Below are 20,413 nucleotides of genomic sequence, written 5' to 3'. Positions count from 1 at the left end.
TCCTGATTTGAAATTCTCATCTTTGGTGGAAGACTTGGCATCACATTTGGGCTCTGAATGCTAGCAAGCGGGGGAACACAGTTGCCATCAGGAGCTATGGTGAGGCTATGTCAGACTTTCCTGTGGCTTCCAAAATAATCACATCAAGGACTGTGGGATCTAAGAATGCCTGTATCCTCGTCCCAGATACAGAAGAAGAGCTAATTAAATGAGAAGGAGGAAATATTTACTGTTCTCAAATGTTATATCCAAAAAACGTACACATCTAAGTTGGGATAGGTAGGGGTTTTGGTTGGTTTGATTTTTGCATCAAACCACACAGTGGACTAATTGTGAATTTGCTTTCTTGTTTTAAGGTGCATTTTGTTTTGATGAAGGTCTGTGTAATGGAGTAAGAAATATTCATCTTCACTACGTATAAGGTGATACAGCAATAAAAGTGCTACATAAAAGATTTTTGCTGTCTATGTTACCTTTTCTCTGTATTAACAGTTACTCTGTGAAAAGTAACTATAGCTTTCTGTAGACTTTTCATAATAAAAATGATAAATTCTTAGTTATTTGAAGAAACATAGTGTAAGTACGAACATAAAGGTAAGTAAAAACTACAGAGATGAAACAAAGAAAAATGTTTATTGCTGAGTATCCAAAGGAAAGACAACTGCATAGCATGACATTAGTTGCCAATGATGCAAATTCGTTATGAACTGCCTTTCTCAGTTAATGAAAGAAGTTGAAGAGTAAGCAAACATCATAAAATGTCAAGTAAAGGAAAAGATATTCTTTGGGAAACCCCATTTACTGAAGCATCAGGTTGAGTGCATGCTTAGATGACTAATTTTGGTGTTGTCCTTAATTCACCAATAGGAGTGAATCTTTCTATAGAACAATATTTTTAATAGAAGCATTTTCAGTGATATTAATAAGATTAGTCTATAATTTTGTCTGCCTGATGGACTGAAGCATTTAAATTTTAAAGGCCTTGTGAGGCCTGAAGAGAATTAAAATGTGGATCGGTAATAGTCTTTTGCCGTTTTTCTGTGTGACTGAAATGGCTATAAGTTTGTGCCCTGACTTCATAGAATTTTCTTGTGTACTACAGTAGAAACATTTGGGTTTTGTTTAGATATGCGTGGAAACACTCACTTCTCTGGTTTGTGTTATTTTGGTTTTAGCTGAAGGAATTGTATCATCATTCTCTTGATTTTGAAGTATTGCTTGGTGGGCTGCAGTCTTTCTCCTTGTGTTGTCATCCTTTCTATCTCATCTCTGTGCTCCAGACAAACTGCCCAGAAGGACTTTTTCCATTTAATTTAAAAATACCTCTATGGATGCGCTTCCCACAGACCTTACATCCTGATTAAAGATACAGCTTATCAGCTTTCTGAACGGATATATTTTTATCTCCTAGCTCTTCACTATTCTAGTGTTTCACCCAAAACTTTTGTTATGTGTATCTGTTTATATATATGAATTGGCTAATGAACCAAACTGGTTGTTAAATTTTGTACACATGAACAATACAATAGCTAGTTCCTTGTATGTTTATTTGTATATAGCACATGATATTCTGTATCTGCTTGCTAGGCCAGTTGGTAGATTTGCAAACTATGCATTTTCAGCAGAATAAATTACAGGCCTTGATAATCTCATGGAATATTAGGATTTAGGTTCCCAAAATAGATCCAGTTGTGTCGTCCCCCCCGAATTTGCTATGTTTTCTGGAATTTGATGTTTTAATGATAAAATGATTTTTAATTTTTTTTCCCTACTGGTTTTTGAAGATAAACGATGTGAAAAAGTAGTTTTCTGCCAGATTGACTAAGACAATAGTACTAAGGCAAGCATGAAGTCCCTCATCTCAGCAGGATGGTAGCTTTGAAACCTAATTACGAACACTTAAGTGCCAACTTTGTTAATCATTTCATTGCAGAGTACTACACCAGAAATATCAGGTACATGCAGTGTGGCTAGATTTCTATTCTCTTGCCGGATCTGAAGTTCTTTCCTTAATTTGAAAATCTTTCTGAGCAAAGAGGCAGCAATCTCTCAATTTTCAAACAGTGATTTTTTTTTAAAATGCAAGTTATTTGTGATTAGGTTGATTCTCCATTTGCAGTGCAGTAAAGAGCTCCTAAGGGTTAATCAAACTGAAGAAGAAGAAAAAATTTCAAGTAAAAATAAAAAATAATTCAGAGAGGATTTATCAAATATGATCAGATGGTGTCCAAAGTGGGTAGGACCAGCTATAGTGATATACAGAAGTGAGAGACAGAAAAGCATTGAAGTTTGAAGAGGCAGTGTGAGTGCTAGTAGGTGGATATATTGTTAGATCTGAAATTAGAGTGGCAGCTGGTCTATCGATAATTGTGGAAACAAAGGAACAAGTTTCTACCCTTTTCTGAATAATAGGAAACCATTGAAAGGGAGACTGAAAGATGGTCACATTGTCATGTTGCCAGGAGCAAGATAACAGTTTTTCTTGAAGTATTTTGATTCCCTACAGTTTGAGGAGAGAGATGGATTTAATTACAGAGAGATCCAAGCTAAAGCCCTTAATGCAAATATCCTCATGAAGATGGTGTCAAATCAGGACTTTGCCATCTGCACCTGTCTTCAGAAATAGGATGGCAATACATGAGGCAATGGTAGAAAAGCAAGATCTTAAACATGATTGTAGCAAAGCAGAATTCTTGCATCATCTCACCTGCGATGAGGAGTCCCACTGATTAAAAAGGATATATGGAGAAGGTGCAGTCTGAAAAATATTAGTTGCTCTTCCAGGCTTAAGTATGGTCTTAGTGGGATATGACTGGAGTTAGAGATGTGGGTCACAGAGTGAGAGAGAAGTTTAGTATGTATTGCTGTGATGTAAGAGTCAATTTAGACAAATGGATGTTAGAAGGTGCCCCAAATAAATTAACCCATGTTACTTCTGCCCTCATCATGACAGAGGTGACACAGAGAAGCTAAATGGAAAAAACCAAGGCAATAGATGGAGAAGAGAATAGACAGTGTCTCATGGAACTCTGTAATGGGAATAACAGTTAAAGATGTAAAATGTCAAGCAGATGTGGAAAGGGGAGTGTCTGAAAACAGACTTCAAATGAATAGATTAGGAGAGATACTTCACTGAAACAACTAAAAACTGGTTTAATCAATAATGTGGGAAACTTCAGTGAAATCCAAGCATAAGCTTGAGAGATGGTCTGTTGATGGAGGCCAACGTTGATGAACAACTACCATGACACAATTTAATGTGCTTAAATAGATGAATGCAGATTCATTCTTTAGGTATGGTGATGTTCATGTTTTCGTCATGTTAACATGCACATTTCTTACTGTATGATTTGTAGGATGTTGGTATCTTCTTAAAATGAAGCCTGATGGCGATGAAGGCATTCGGTACAGTAAACTAATAACTATTGCTATTCATATAGCAGTGAAATCTGGAGGCAGGTTTGCTAGAACATTGTGTCTTTTTATCTGTGGAACAAATAATTTAAAAGCTTTATTTTCTGAAACTTATCTATGTAAATTTATCTACAGGATAGATAAATATGAAAATGTTGTAACTACAGCTATAGTAATTAAATATCACTAAAGATCTCAAGGTGTTTTGGTTCCCATTTCCATTATGTTAGTAGGTTGATGTGAGCCAAGGCACTTCAAATCTTTGTATTTCAGCTTTCAGGAAATCAAGATGGGGGTTATGAAATTCATGGGCAAAAATTGCAGGTTCTTTGGAGTGCTTATGAAGCTGCAACTGACATACAGAATTAGCGATTTCCTTAGTCACATTGTCAGGGACATTGTTGCTGAAAATCCATAGCTAGTATGAAATAAACCAGGAAATTACACATCTTCTCTCATGTCAAAGGTTTGTGTACGAGGAAGTACGGGCATGTGGGGGAAAATCCTAAAAAAATTGTCACCAGAGTTTTCTTTTGGAATTGTATAGTCCTTGAATATTCTCTTGCTAAGAAATTTCAAGATGTCTTAAGGGTTAATGTTTTTTTTTTTTAACAAATTGGAGTCTGTTAGGTAGTTGTTCCCCATTGTGTTACTCATGTAGAAAGTAATACTTTGCTTCTTTACGTGCTAAAAGCTTATTCTCACCTTTCAGTTTAATAAGTGTGGAGAGGTTGAACTTATTGGAATCCATTGTATTTTTATATAGTGGAAGACTTCTCTTAGAAATATGAGACGTTCTGTTTCACATTTTGTAATTTGACTAAAGAAAGCAATTCAGAAAATATGAAATCTTTTTCCCTTAGTCATTCCAGTTTTTTATTGCCTGCTATGCTATCTCAAAACAGAGAGGCAAGAGGAGATAACACTTACTGCGTAGCATATGCTTTCAGGCAGAACATAATCAATTGACAAAATATCAGAATGTAGAAGTGTATTGACTAATTCTTCATTTTAACCCGTTGACACAAACTACAAAACACTGGCAAAATGCCTCAACCAGAACAGTCTTTGCTGAGATATTTTAGCCGTGTTCGGTGGGCTGTGCTGGGAGATAAGGGGGCCCATTTGCTGTGGTCTGTCACATCTCTGGTCTTTTTGCTGCTAATAAGTGAGCAGCTTTTGATTAGTGTCAACCGCTGAATGAAGTTCTCTCTTGTTATACAACTGGTGATCAGCTCTGTATTCCACAAATAAGTGACTTTCTGAATGCAGCCTCCCATCAGAAAGGGCTTTGTTATTTCTCTCCTTCTGTCTGCTTTGCAAGTAAATTGTTCTTTCTGCAGACCCGCGTGGCTTACTTCTCTCACCCTCGGTGACAGCAAAGCTCACTGGTTGGTGATCTCTGCAGGGGTTTGTAGCTCAGCTCTGCTGTTCTCTCCCTCTGTTCCCACTTCTCTGTTCCCTCCCCTACTGTGACTAAATAAATTACCTGTATGACATGTTCAGTTTTCTCTGGCAAGAAGCCTGGGAAATCAAATCTGTTCCCGAACCTGGGTCTCCCATTTGGCAAATGTAATGCCTCCCTGCTGTTAAATCAGGTCAGCTCTCAGGAAAAACAAAGAACAATTTCATATAACTATAATCAACACAGAGTAAATTTAGATAATGCAGCTGACATATGTTTATTGTAAAGACCATCAAGGAAATAATTTTAAAAGCACTTCATCTTTGTCTGTTGCATTAGGATACATGTTGAATGTTCTGTGCATAGAGAAGATCAAACATTTTCTTTCTGTTATCCCATATCAAAGTGAAATATATTTATTTTCTCTCTGGTCTGAGAAGATATTTGGTGAAATGGTTCGTTGGTTTCATTAGGAACAGTTTTATATATTTAATTACTGTGGCCTTATGTAATTAATATTAATTGATAATTAACTTTAAATTACTATTAATTATTCATAATCTGCCCCATCCCCTTGACTTTTTGGCCTCTGAAAGTGGAGGTATACTTAAAAGCGTTTAGAGGAGGACAAGTGAATCCTTTTCATACTTCGTGCTCCATTTTCTACCCTTCTGCTCAGTCCGTTTCCCCTGGAGATCAGAGGCGGCGGGTCAGTGACAGGGTGGCAGCACGTCTCTCCTGCGTTCCCAGACCCAGCACGTGCCCCGGCGGTCCCGCAGCACGTGCCCCGCGTGGGCCGCCCGCTCCCCCGTGGGCTGCCCGCTCCCTCACAGGCCGCGCCAAGGCCGTCGCCTCGGAGGAGGGAAGCACCGGCGCGGGCGGCCTCCCCTCTCCAGCTGGAAACTGAGTTTTCTGTTCAGCCACCCTGCATGTCCCGGAGGGGCTCCGAATGACCCCCCAGAGGCTCTTTCCTTTATCCACCGTTAGCAGGGTCGCATAGACTGCAGGGAGGACTGTGGAGCTCCCTCCGGTCACCTCACGTTTGGCGTTATTACAGCAGGGCTCTGTCCCGGGGAAGCGGAGTGGCTGGTTCCCTTTGGGCAGGCTGTGCTTGTGCAGGTGGTTGCTCAGGGACCGAAACAGCTGCTGAAACCCTGAGCTTGCCCCCAGCCCTCTTCAAAGGAGGAGAGGAGTAGGACGAAGTGCCCAGGGCCCCTGGGGGACCCTCAGGGCTGGTGCAGCGCGAACCTGTGAGCCCTCCCTGTACCCGAGCGCCCAGGGGCCAGCTTTGCTGCTGCTTATTCAAGAGGGTTAGTAAAAACGGGCATCGAGAGCTGCCTTATAGTTTTTCACAGTCTTGCCACCACCACCGCTGAGTAAATAAAGGCTGGGTTATAGCTGGGGGCCTTGGCTGGAAACATTTTCCAACCCCAGCCGAATATCAAGGTTGTCCTACCCGGAGGAGTCCTGGGAGTCCTGAGCCGCAGAGCAAGGCTGCGCAGGGCTCTGCTCGGGGCTGCCCGACCTGCGCCGCCTGTGTCTCAAACTCACCTGATGCTTCCTTCTCAGAAGCAGATGAGTGCAAATGTATATGCTGTGTTTTTAAATGGTATGCGCTTTTCCAGATCTTTTTGAAGACAGCTACAGCGTTGTTAATAATTGTTTAGTCGTTCAACAGTTGCCTTCATTCTAACAAGTGCCTTTGTTGTTTTTCTGTTGCTCTGAGACACACAGTGTGAATGTTTTTTTCATCAATTTAAAAAGCCTTCCAAACTCTGTTGTATAAGACAAATTCTTGAAACTGAAATTGCTCTTTGCTGTCCAAAGTCTTCATCCAATGTGCACAGCAAAGATTAAGAGGTGAAGGCAGTGAAGTGGGTTCTGAAAGATGGCAGTTCAGTTCCTGCTTCTACCGCGAGTGACCTGAAGCAAGGGCTGTAATCTCCATCTGCACAGGCTCCTGTCTGAAGAAATGACAGTAGTAATGTTATCTGTCCTCAACTTTGTCTTATCAGTACAGATTGCAGATACTGTCTCCTACTGTAAAGGTACAGGACGTAACTCTGAAAGGCTTCAGCTGATACGGTAATATAAATCATTTCAGCTCTGTGTTAATGGCAAGGGTAAAGCCCATCTTGTTCCCGTCTTGGCACCTAGGCTCGTCGAAGGAATTGTTGTGCTTGTCCTAACCCTGCTTTATTTCTTGCCTTCTCCAGCCTGTGACCTGATGACCCTGGGGATCTTAGCCTTAGTGACGTCCACTGGTTGTGCCTCGGCCAACGCCCTGCAGTCCCTGACGGATGCCATGCACATCCCACACCTTTTTGTACAGCGCAACACGGGAGGCTCCCCACGCACAGCCTGCCACCTGAACCCCAGCCTGGAGGAAGAGGAGTACACGCTGGCCGCCCGGCCACCGGTCCGCCTCAACGATGTTATGCTGAAACTGGTCACGGAGCTGCGGTGGCAGAAATTCATAGTGTTTTATGACAGCGATTATGGTAAGTGAAGTGGAGGATTTCAGAGACTATTAAATTGATTTCTGCTTAACTGGGAGATGGAGAGGAAAATATAAAGGAAGGGGTGGAATATAGCTTGCTGGGTTCTTCACTGACAAAGGGGAAAGTGTTTCAAGTGGACGCAGGCCTTTGGCTTAAAGGAAAGGTTGCTGTGAAAACTAGTTCTCAGACAAGCAGCAAAGTTGCTTAGCAACACCTACCAAGACAGCTGAAGTTTGAATCATCTTGCACTTTTTCAGTAAAATATTAATAAAGTGTTGACATTGATTGGCAGGGGTCACGTAGCTGTGCGAGGAAGTTCAACACGGCCTCTACCCGTTCCCAGAAAACACTTTCTATCAAAGCTGAGTACTGTTGTCTTTAAAAATTATTTTTCATAATAGCTATTACCATTTCTTTTTTTCACATGCTTCCTCACACTATTCTCAATTTGGACTAAATTTCACAGTGATATACTTCCTGGCATTAACCCAAAAGTTAGAGTTAGCATTTTCACTACATCTCATGCATTTCCTTCAGCAAAATTTTTACTTTGGGCTGAAACATGAGGAAAAGGAGTCTCTGCCCAAGCGAATTTAGTACCTTATGATGGGTGTAAAGAATCAATGAAAAAATAAATCTGTTGTCGTGCCAAGCTCTGAGTGAAAAGGAACGGTGTGCATAATTTTTTTTCTCCTCCCCCTTGTTCAACTGATATGAACACTGTTCCATATGTTTATGGAGTATTTTCAGCACTCTCATCTTAGGATATAGTATCCGTAATGGGAAAAAATAAATTTTCTATGCTGTGGTTTAAAACCCTGCAAACACTTTTGGTTTAAAATGTGACGCGTAAGTTTTTGGAGTGGTGACTTACTATGAACAGAATATGAAGAAAGGAAATTAAGGTTAAATAAATTGCAGTTGTACATATAATCTTGTGTGTATCTGTGCATATAGTTTAGATTTTATACATAGTCTTCCACAACTGCAAAATAGATCTTTATTTGCATTCTCTGTATATAATGACAGGCTTTCAATGGTGAATCGGAGAGAAATAACATCTCTGGTTTTGAAGTTGGGCTACTCCTGGTTTTAAAAAAAAAAAAAAAAGGCTATGCAAAGGGTCCTGAGCAAAAATGAGTTCTGAAAGTCTTGGGTGCAGCTTTCTGTTCTCAGTTGTTAGAGATGTCACTTGCTGTTTCTTCAACAATTGAAGATTGAAGATGATGAGGGTGACTTTAAGTGAGAAACCAACTGAGGCTGTAACATCCTTTTAGTTATATAGAAATATTTTAAGCATGAGAAGGCTGCCGCGATACTTGTGGAGTTAATCAGTAGACTCAAAAATCTAGCAACCCAGCAAATAAACTGCCATGTAATTACTGTCCTATGTAATGCTTGACCAGTGAATGCTGTGAAAGCAAAAACCACAAGGTACGTGGTAGGTGTTCTTTGGGTGGCCTTCTGGTAGTGATGACAAAGTTGCTATGTAACAGAGGATTGGGCTTAAAAAGTTAAAATTATTTTAACAGTTAATTCCAAGAATGGAAAAAAAAAAAATTCTTAAAAGGGTGTCTTACAAACATCCTTTTATAGTTACTGTTGTTGCTCTCCTGCTGATTTGTAACTTTAACCTTCCAAAACTGCTTGAGTTGGGGATCTTTCAACCCCTGGGAATCCTGGCCCTCATAACATCACAGATGCTCTATGTGCAAACTGCTACAACCCATTTTCCCTTGTAGCAAACCTGGTTCCTGAACTATGGTATCACTTATTCCAGTAGTACATATGTGTTTCTTTGCCTTCTTCTGCAAAGGGTTAACATCTCAGTACCAAATCCTGAAACCCTTAATTCACATACTCTGTAAATTAAGTTTATGATCAAATTTATCTTTTCCATTTACCACAGACTGACCTTCAGTCTGTACCAGTAAGACAGACACTAAAAGGGGATGGAAAATTGCCGCAGACATTCTGCTCCTTCCAGTGGAGAGCGTGTTGGGTACTGCAGCTGCCCATGTGCTGTTTCCTCTTCCTCTCAGCTGTGACAACCATCTTACACTAATCCCCCTAGAAGGATTTTTTTTCATAAGAATTTGGTGGGAAGAGTTTCCGTGAAGAAGCCAGCTGAACCTTGCCAGCTCTAGGCAGGCATCGGTGAATAGGGGAAAAAATAACCTAGTTCCACGGATATCGCACATTGAGCTCAGGAACAGCAGCCTGGCTCCCAGGGCATGCCCATCGCCCTCATTAGTTTGCTTCAGCAGAGCCGTGCTTACGCATCTCCAGCAACGCTTCCCTGCTCAACGTGCTGGAGTTGACTGCTGGCCATGAGGAGAGAGGTCACTTGAAGAACATGTGTTTATGATTATGGAGAGTTTCCAGCACTGGGATTTTGTGGTTTACTCTAATAAATGGTCCTTCTCTACCTGCTCTCTGGAAGTTATACTATTCCCTTGAGTAATGTTTTAATTTGTCCATCTGCTGATCTCTAAAAACCAGCCAACCCCTCGGTGTCCTCCTTGTGAGAGCCGTCAAGTGTTCTAAAGACAAAATAACATTGCACAGTTTAAAGAAGTCCCATGTTTATAGTAATGCTGTGCTATGCTGGAGCTGAAAATTATTTACCTCATGAATTACTTGTCCCTTATCAGACATACATTTTGGATTATAATTTCTGCACTGGCTAAATTAAGGAAAAGTAACAGGCTTGGCAATTAGAAATACAGAGTAGTCACTGAACAGCCTAACAAGCCCCTTAATATTGTTATGCTTACAATAAAATATGCCTTGTTTTACACTGAAGCTACAGATAGAAATCTATATGCACAATTTCAGTGAAAGAATATAGTCCTTTCCAGTAAAATGCCTTAAATTCTGTGACAAGAAATGGAGAGATTTCACAGGAAAGATGTGGAAGTTTTAAAGAAGATGATTGCTAAGTGGAAATGGTAAAAGCAGGGTACAAACTGTGGCATTCCACCTAGCGTGAAACCAGCTTTTAGATTTTGTCACTTAGGGTGAAGAAACGGATAATAGCAAGAAATGGGTAATAGCTTGGTTCTGGAGAAGTGACCTTTCAAGGACCTCAGACTTGATAGGTGCAGCATTCAAGCTCTTCCGAATGATACACTGTTCTTCTACTGAGCAGTACCAATGGGGGAAAGGTCAGTTGATACATATCCATACAGTTCTCCTGTATTTGTATAAGATAAGGGTTCATATAAATACTGCATCTTCATGACTCAGCCCTTGTTTTTCCACTTCTCTCATTTATGGTGCATAATTTCAGAAGATGCATGGAAATCTACCCCCCATTGATCACAATGGGAGCTTGCTGCTGATGAGACTGCTCCCTGATATGAAAATGATGGCTAGGCGCTATAGCGATTCAAGTAAGTCATAGCTAAGACAAGACAAGTCTCCTCTCTTGCTGAGGTGTTGTAGAGCTGTTGGAGCTCAAGGCCAGAATGAGACAGTCTGAGCCCTCTCTCTGTCCCTACTATTCTTTGCCATATCATCCTGAGAAGGCTTTCTAGCTCCTCTATGCTTCCCTTTCCCATCTGTGAAATGGAAAGAAAAACCTTTCTCTCAGTGCGACTGAACTGGTGTTTGAAATTTCTTTAGGAATTCTTCAGGCAACAGAATTAAATGGCACATTCAGGAGTAACGCAATTCCAGTAAGAGCTCAAGGGACCAGGGTCACGTTAAATGCATTGTTTTACTTCAAAATGTCTTTATGAAAATCCCATGATAAATCATGGTATTTGACATTAATTTCCTGGGGAAAAATAATGAATTGACCCTAAGTTTGTCAATGGCTGTCAGACGGTGCTTTGTGGAACTAGGTCTAACCACCTGTTAAAGAACCTGCAACAGAAATCAGATCTGTTGTGTCATCCTAAAAAGCTTCAGATGCACTGATGTGTTTTGAATTGCTTTTTCCGCTACAGGAGCATCTTCTGTGCCTCTACACACATTGCATTGGTGTGTGTAAAGGCCTGCTGGGAAGTTTAATGTTTTATTTTGCTGACCTCTTGGATGTAGAAGCATCAGTAATCAAATTTTCTGACACAAAAATTGGTAGCGTGGCAAGTTTCATAAAGAATCTTACTAAGCTCTAAAATGACTATAGGTTAAAAGCACTGGGTGTTGCCCACAGTAAGATGAGGTTGGGTAGTAAACAGCTGGAAGTATGCTTTTAGGGTGAGCAAATACACAGATGTATGGTTAGAGGAAGGATTTGAGAAGGATTTTGGAAGCCGGATGTGAAAATGAAACTGATGAGGAATACCAAGTCATATTTCTGAAATGTGAGTAATAGCTATGTTTTCACTAGATTAATCCTTACTGTTGAAAAACACTTTGTCTCTGTAGTTATATCAAGTCTTTCTGCTTTTCTACACGCATGCGCACGTACTCATATTACAAAACATAGGACAAAACAGTTTTTTTATGACTCTGTTTTGTCAATGAAAATGGTATTAAACCTGTGAAAGGGAGCTGTAATATTTTATTCTTAATTTTTGGTGTTAATAAATGAGTATTGTCTGGTTAAGAAGTGGTGGACGAAAGTTTTGCAGAAGAAACTTTTGAAGAATTTTGGACCTTTCAAATCTATCTATGAAGCTTTGTTCCTACGGGGGGACCCCCTCCCCCCCCCAACCCCATAAGTTATTGATTTATAAATTATTTTCAATCCATTTTTTTTTTAAATCAGAGATATTTATTTTTTTTGTCATGATCATTGATGCCACATGAATTTTGAGTGTTTCCTCATGAATCTTGATATGTAGAAAGAACTTTGTTCTCAGTGTGATGAATTTCATGGGAAGTTTTGTTTCCTACAGCAATTACATGGCAGTTTTATTTCTGAGTCCTACCTGTCAAGGGACTCACCCTTGATTGGTAGTTACAGGAATTACACTATCAATAATTTTACAACTAACTGTTGATCCTGGAATGGTCTCTCCTTTGTAAAGGTCCCTTTGTGCAGGCCACTACTCTTGCAATTATTTAATTTGCAAAAGAATGTAGTAATGAAAAATGAGAAATGCATGCTTTTACACAATCCACGTGTAACACTGGAAATCAGTTGCGATGTGAAGCATTGGCCGCCACAACAAAAGCAAAGTAGAACATTTGCTCATAAGCTACTTTCATCTTACCTGCTTTAATTTGTCTTTAAGTTTTCTTTTGTTCTTGTCAGTATAACATAAGCTATCTTTTGCTTTCTGCATCATTATTTCAGCTGTCAGACAACTGCTGCTACATCATTAGGGCTGCCATATTTCTCTACAGGCTTTTCCAGTGAGCATGCCTTGTTTAATACAGGGAATCTGGCTTGAGAAGTGTTGAACCAATGGCACATGTTTGGTATGTGCCCATTCAGCAAATCTGACACTACCAGAAACTGTTAGACTTTTTCTGCATGTGTTGTGGTTGAGTTTGCATGTGTTATTAAAAATACCTGGGTTTTTCAGTTGGTTTGAGCATCCCAGCTGGAACTGTTGCGGAGAAGCTTGAATTGCGATTGCTGTCTTTGTATGGTAAAATGTATAGAATTTAAGCAGCCAGGCACAGAGAAATGTAACTGCTTTATGGTCATCAATCTGCAAGACCAATGACTTAGAGGGGGAATCCCTGGACATCTCTGTTTTTTGGTGCTGCTGTATAAGATGACAAAGGAAGGAATAGACTGGGCCCAAGCGCCTTTTCATCCAACAAGGAACAGAATCCTCTGAGTGTTTATTCTACACAAATTCTGCACCACCTAGTTATTCATGCATAACCAGGGATACTGGATGTCTAGACTACAGACAAATATAAAATCTTCAATTTCTGCCTGGAAAAAATAAAGACTTTCCTGTGAAAAGAGTGTGTCTCATAACATAATATATAATCATCATTACTGCTGCAGAGGATGCCAGGAAAGAAAGAATTCAGCCAAGTTCTCCCAAGTCCCACGGGAATTTTTTAATGCCATGGGGTAGAGGAAAAAAAATTGACCTTTTGACTTTTACATTGAATTTGATCTGGAAGCTATTGAAGAAATGGCATTGTGTGTTCTCATATTTATCCTTGAATCACTTTTCTGACAGTAGCAGCACTTAAAGTAATTGACCGACTTTAAGCATGGATTTTTGTCATTTTTGATAGTTTTTTTATTTAGTAATGCACTGCGGTATATAACGCTATATGTAATTAAAGTAAGTCAATTTCACTTCAAATTATTACTTATAAATTAATTTTAGTACTTTGATTTTTAAGGTATATGAGTAAGCATGCTAATAGCAGAAGTAAGTCTTCCCCCTCTCTAACCCACCCCATAATTACTAGCAGGGGATGGGAGCAGTGGACAGAGGTTGTTTCTCATAAAAGCTATTCACTAAACACTTTCAGGGCAATGACTGGTATGATATACAAATGATCTTAAAGTTATGGTAAAGCCTTTCTTCTGAATGAGTGCTATCATAACCTACCTGGAAGTTCAATGGTAGTAGAAGCCAGTCAGAGATCTTTGGACAAACAGTTTGGGCAGTTTTAGGCAACTTGTCTTGCTCATAAATTCAAGGCAGGTTAAGGAAATAATTTTGACCTTTCAAATAGTTTGAAAAATGTTTTGCAAAGAGGGGATGCAAGTTCTTTTGAAAAATTCAAAATTCTGTGGAGTGACACTTTCAAAACAGAAGGCTTGCGATCTTTATTCAAAATAGTTTTTTTAAAATCAGTTTGTATTTTAAAAGACTTCAGAAGTATATATGCGGGGGTATGCTCATAAAAAAATTAAATGAAGGCTTTATTAGAAGCAGTTTTCCACCAGTTTTCAGCTCAGTCATCTGGTCAAAAGTGATTATTAATCTAGTCCTGAAAGCACTCATTGTGCATTCTTTACTGTCTCTCAACTCATTGTAACATTTTAGTGAATGGTCTCCAGGCTCAACTTTGCAGAAACTAGTGGGTATTCGTGACTGGTTTTTCCCCTTTATATTCTGAAACAGAGAAATGTTTCATAATATAGCACATACTGTCTAAAGAAAGTGCAAAGTTCAGCAGCTTGGAACCGGAAGGTGCAAATTAATTCATTTTGAACAGAGAGGTCTTTGAAAATTGTAGATGTCATCTGCAGAAGGTCCTAAGTTCTTGGACTTTCCTTCCCTGACTGATGGTAGTTTGAATCTCATGACTTTTCAAGCCATGGCATAAGGCTAAACTGTTTGTTCAGGCATGTGAAAATGTCGAGGAGAAATGTGAGGATGATTTGTGTACATGAGCGGGGAATCTGAGGAGCTAATTCCAGAAGGGAGTCTCTTTAGTTCACATTTGTTAGAGAGTGACTGTTTATACATCCATTTAGAAATTTTTCAATAAATGCATAGCTGGAAATTGAACAGCGGAAGGATAGAAGTCTGTCCTGGAGGGTGTATGTAGGGCTTCAGGCAGTAGTAACACCATCATTCTGAGAAAATATATTTAGATATCTCAATATGCAATGCACTTTGGTGAAAAAGTTACCAGTCTCTATTGTCTTTCATGGAAAGCAGTAGGGGAGAGAGAGAGAATTCCTCTCTATATATGTATACAAATATATATATTTATGTATGGATTTCAATGAAAGTGGTAAAGGAGTGTGTGTATACTTGCATACACATATGTGCATATATTTGTGTGTAAACATATTAATGAGTTCATATGTGGAATAAAGGAAACGTATTTCCTCTGCTCCCTTCCTGCCTTTGCCCAGTCCCTCCAAGTAATCTTTCTGATGCCCCTCTGGGCAGGACTTCTTTGGCTTCCTTCCTGGATGGAAATGGTTTCTTTTTTGGTTTACCCAATTGAGAGTTGGCATGGCTTCCCACCACTGCTTTGTGTCATCCTTATTGAGACGGAAATCTCATTCCTTCTCTTTCTTATGCTTGTTGTATTTAGATACTGTGTTGTGTTTGTTTATCTTTCTTATGGCTAAGCTTTTTTGTGGGTTTGCTGGCTTTCTTGAGCACCCTTTCCATAGGCTGGGGCTAGCGCTTTGGCCAGGACCATTCCTTTTGTCTGCTGATCAATGATAAACAGTGAATGAACATATTCTGAAGGATTCTTTTTGTTGCTCCTCTCCTTGTAAAGCATGGTGACTGAGTACATTAGAGAAGAGATAGCATTATTAGTCATTGTCTTCATAGAAGGGATTAATCTTGAGGACCACAATGAATGTAAAACTCCTGAAATCTTTTTAGAGGAAAAGTATGGTTGGGAATGTAATTTTTATATACCCCTGAGGGTCAAAATGATTTGGTACATATTGTGTGGCTATCAACAAATACGTGCTATTACCACTCCTACCACTCCTGCACAGTATTCATATGCTTGTGATGTATTGATATATTTGTAAAGCAGTGGACTACTGCATTTGTGTATATATAACACAGCAAAATTATTAGACAAAACCAGCTTTTTTCCAACGTCTGGGAACTGGAAAGATCTGATCCATGCAATCCAAGATTGCATTAAAATGTAAAGCCACAAATTTTGGTTTTTTTCCTTTTTTTTTTTTCTGAAAAGACAAGTTAAGACTGTAAATAGTCTGTACTGCAGTGATCTTTGTGGAATATGAAATAAGTATCATTCATACTGTGAATTAAAACAAACACAAGGGCCGTTCTCCTAGCCCTTAAGGAAATGCAAGATAATTTTTTTTTTTGTAACAGTAGAAAAGCAAGATATTTTTCCTTAGCTGAAAAAAAAGGGGCAATCATCAAGAAGGGTAAGCAAAGGTTGATTGATTTTTCAGGTGGAGGTGAATGCAAACAAAGATAAGTTACATAGTCTGCCTAGGAGGTTATTAAATCAGGAAATGGTAGAAAATGAAGAAATGTGAATTCCTGTCAGTGAAACACTCTTGGGATTTGTACTGTACAAGTTTCCATCTCAATGTTCAGTCTCAGGAAGTAGTTGATGTGAAACTGCGGATACTCCCTCAACCATGAAGATCTGAAAGCACTTGGAGTTGTCTGAGCTCAAAGCAGAACCCCAAGTTGTACATTTACTTAATACTGGAGCCACCTGTGTTATATACTACCTTTATGACTTTACATTAAACTATCTATTTAGTGAAGTTCTTTTATCATAGCATCTGAGCAATTTACGGTTTAATGCATCATCCTACAAGATAAGGTAGCTGTGCTTGTTCCATTGTATGAAAATTGCAGAGACGTGGGGAGTGTTGGACCGCTAAGATGTTTGTTTGACTACAAACTAGGCATCTTACTTTGATTTCAGTAAGGTTCCAAAACTTGTTTTTAACGTCTAGCTAGCTGTCCACAGCTATGCCGTGTTCCCTTCCCAGCCAGAGGCATGCAAAGGTGGTGGAGTGTTGCTCTTCCCTGAATTGTGCTGTGCAGGCCCTTTGTGCCTTCTGCATTTATGTTCTGGTGTGTTTAATATTTAGAGCTGTTGCTTTGGGAGTTATTTTAAGAGTTACTTCAATCATTTTAGAAGCAAATGCATCATTAGACTGTGAAGAATTAAATAAAAAGCGGAGGAAAAAAGGCTTCGCAGTTTGGATTATTCAGTCAGAGCCCATTAGGAATGTAATCTGGATGTCTGAGTTCCATTGGAGAGTGATTTAATATTCATCATGTTGTTATAGCTTTTGTTTAAATGGAAATAATGCATTATTTTTTGTGTACAAATTGAATAAATAGGATTAGTCTCATTACTGGGGAACATTGAGTCCTACAGAGATCCTTTTTAATGCTGGGTATTTTGTTTTTGTGAAGCTCACTTTAGTAATCAGGAACCAAATAAGCTGTTTCTAACAAAAACATATGGGAGAATTGTGGAGGGCTTCAAGAAAGAGATGAAAATTGAGTGGGGACATCCCTTGTAATAATTTCATTGATGATTCCGTGCGATGGAAGAGCTCTGAATGGAAGCATAGCTACTGTAAACACTATTTGGAGACAGTAGTTCAGTTCATCAATTTGGAAGGCCTTACAGGGTCAGGAGCTGTTGATGGTCCCCGTTTCCCAGCAGCCTATCTCATCTATCAGTAAGAATCAAACCCTTGGCTGGATAAATCTTCAGCTGTCGCATAGCAGACATGTAAGGGAACTCAGGATAGTAATTCAGCTCTGGTACATATTATGGCTGGCTTGAATTTCATTTCCAATGTGATCGTGATTTTCTCTGGTCTGCCTCTGGCCACTATTTGTTTATATCATCAGCAAAATATCTTCCTGACAAAGAACCCTTGCGGAGTGAGGAAAATAGAGAAACTATGCCATGGAAGAATGGTTGTTATGTTTATGCCAAAAGACTAAGGAATATTCAGTCCCCGAAATAAAAATTGCCTTCCTTGCATAACGGACCATAGCCCAGAGATCTCATTTGTCTTAATGCAACTCCTCAGTGATTTTGAAAGTAATTTTGCTTTGGCCCACTGATATTAATATTTGATATTGCCATTAACAGGAATTAAGATATATCTTGTCTTCTGAAAGCCATATTATAACATCAAGGGAACTTTGTTAAGAAAGGAATAATCCATTAACTAGAACCAACACTTCTCTGTAATCACTGTTATCCTTCAAATGACAGAATCTTTACAGGAAAAAGCTGTCTGTCTGCCATTTATTTTTGTCAGTAGGAATATGAATCCCCCCCGCTGTGGAAGAATAATTAAAGGTCAAATTCTGGCATTGTTCATAAGTTAGCGCAGCCTGAGCACCAACACCTAACTGGATACCCCACCAGGCACTTGTGGTGTAATAGAAATCCTGTTGGCTGAAGGAACAGCAGTGCGCTTTAATTTTGAGTGAAGATCTTCCCTGTTGCTCTGCATTAAGGATGCTGTGTTATGATTACCTTGTATGGAAGTATATATGAGCTCATCAAATTTTATTTAAAAAAAAATAGTTTGCAGTGCAGGTATTTGACTCCAAATGACAGTTCTGGTGCCCAAAGTACACTCTCCCTTTAGCAAGCAACATTTGGTGTTATACTCTGTCTCTGCTGTACAAAGTAGTATCTGTGGGAGTCTTTGTGGTGGTTTATATCTTTTATTCTCTCCCATCTTGTACAGCCACATAAGTCTGGACAAGCTGTAATTAAGTGAAACAATATGTTACGGTATTAAAACAGCAATAACAAGGGCAGCCTTGCAGTGGGAAGGGTGGGAGGCAAAGAAAGAAGGACACTTTAAATGTTGGATTATTGGCCAATTAGTGGGGTTGACCGAGTACTGATGACAGATGTATTTTGGTTTTCTTTCTCTCAAATCCTACTTACACCATTAGGAAGGAACAAAATTCAAAATCACGGTAGCAGAAGGGGTTGGAACCCCAGAGGCAAGTGAGTTTGGCAAGTGCAGCCACCCTCTCAGGTGCCACAGACCGGCTGTGGGGAGATGTTACATTGATGTGAGGGCAGTAATGTCACTGAGGGATGGAAGTGTTTTTTGGTGGAATCTCAGCCTGTTCTCTTCCTGTTTGGATTACTATAATTTAGCCTTTTCACTTTGGATCTGGTTTAGTAACTTGTGCTGTGCAACAGTAACAGACAGAAAACTAGCTAATTAGCAATAATAGAAATCTTGATTGTTTCTTGGTAATGTCAGAGAATAATAAGATATTTAAGGTCTCTTCAGACAGTTGCATCAAAATCATTTGATGGTTTATAACATGATGTGATTGAAAAAATACTTATTAAACTTCAGTGGTAGGAGAGAAAACTACAAAGCAGTGAGATTTGTCTGCTTGCTTTTATGGGCTTGGCCCATGTAGTGCAGGTGACAGAAGGGCTTAATTTCACTAACTCGGCAACTTCATTGCAGTACATTTAAAAAAAAATACAGTGTAAAAATTAACTAAAAGCTTCATTTTGGGGGGAAAGGAGAGAAGGAAGTTTATTTTGTAGATTGAGATCTATTTTCTTGTTTCAGTTAAAAAATATGGATTGGGTTGTTTAAATAATAAAGAATAAAGATGAAAACTTTATTACCTTCTTTTTCTCTAATTATGCAAGAACCGATGTACCAGTGTAACTTTAAATGAGTGAATAGTCTCCCTGAAATCCAGATATAAATGAGTAATCACAGGAAGGGAACTGGAGAATTTATAACCTATCTAAAATACTCAGGATGTCTCCAGGGTTCGAATCCTGCTGCAGGAAGGTCTGCCTGATGTGAGGAAACACCTGCATGAGGCACTTTTAAGCAACAGAGCCTGATACCATCCATGCCAGGAGGCCCATGGAACAGTATCAGCCCCTATCCTGCAAAATGCATGTATATGTCAGGTGCTCTATCTTTAGACTTAATAGAGGGACTGTAAAGGCTAAATATAACCTCAGACTGAAACACATATAACTGTTTGTACAGTGGGCTGTCTACATGTATGCATGGACTGAATTGTTCAGTTTGTGTTGAATTTTACTTGGTTCCTGAAAAATACGGCATCTGTGATTACACTCTGTATTCGTGTGATCATCTGTCAGTCTGCTTGTGTTCTGAATAATGTTGATCTTGTTGACCAATTTCAAATCGATCTGATATGGCAGAGGCCTCGAGTCTTTTCTATGCATTTTGAAAAACTAAGTAGTCAAGACAAGACAGAGCTCCAAATTCCTGCTGTGCAAGAGGTTGCACTCTGAACTCAATTGCAAACTATGAGACAGCAAAGAATCAACCCAGCTGCAGCAGGTGCTCGGTTAGGTTTGATATTAGGGAATCCCAAAAGAGAAGGGTCTTACAGAAGATTCAAGGGTATTAAAAGCTTTAATCGGACATTGTTAAATGAGGTAATCCAAACATCAGACACAAAGTTACAGTACTCATGACTGCCATTGCTCAGGAAAGGGTTTGTTTCTAACATTCCAGTGTTTAATCCCTTTTGTGCATTAACTGTCTGTGTTTCATCTTTCTCAGCTGATGTAAGGAAGACTTACTGTTATATTGTATGGTGGACTGGGATGGAGTAAACCATATCTGAGAGAGTTCTAAACCACTTGGCCTACAGTAGTCACTGTGCTGTTCTAGGATCTGCCAAAAAAAAAGGAAAAAAAAAAAAAAAAAGGCAAAAATTTGAATTTAGTCATGGTT

General features: G+C 39.3%; 1 protein-coding gene across 1 annotated transcript in view; it reads left to right on the top strand.

The window, feature by feature from the left end:
- GRID1 (glutamate ionotropic receptor delta type subunit 1) overlaps nt 1–20,413 on the top strand; it is a 559,848-nt gene that overhangs the window by 218,358 nt on the left and 321,077 nt on the right. Inside the window, exon 3 of the mRNA XM_075025535.1 lies at nt 7,036–7,320. Coding sequence (XP_074881636.1) covers nt 7,036–7,320 — 285 coding nt within the window. The remainder of the gene's footprint in view (nt 1–7,035; nt 7,321–20,413) is intronic.

Source organism: Buteo buteo, chromosome 4 (assembly GCF_964188355.1).
Source record: "Buteo buteo chromosome 4, bButBut1.hap1.1, whole genome shotgun sequence".
NCBI lineage: Eukaryota > Metazoa > Chordata > Aves > Accipitriformes > Accipitridae > Buteo > Buteo buteo.
The sequence above is the reverse complement of the archived record's forward strand: the minus strand, read 5'-3'. Positions and strand labels throughout refer to the sequence as shown.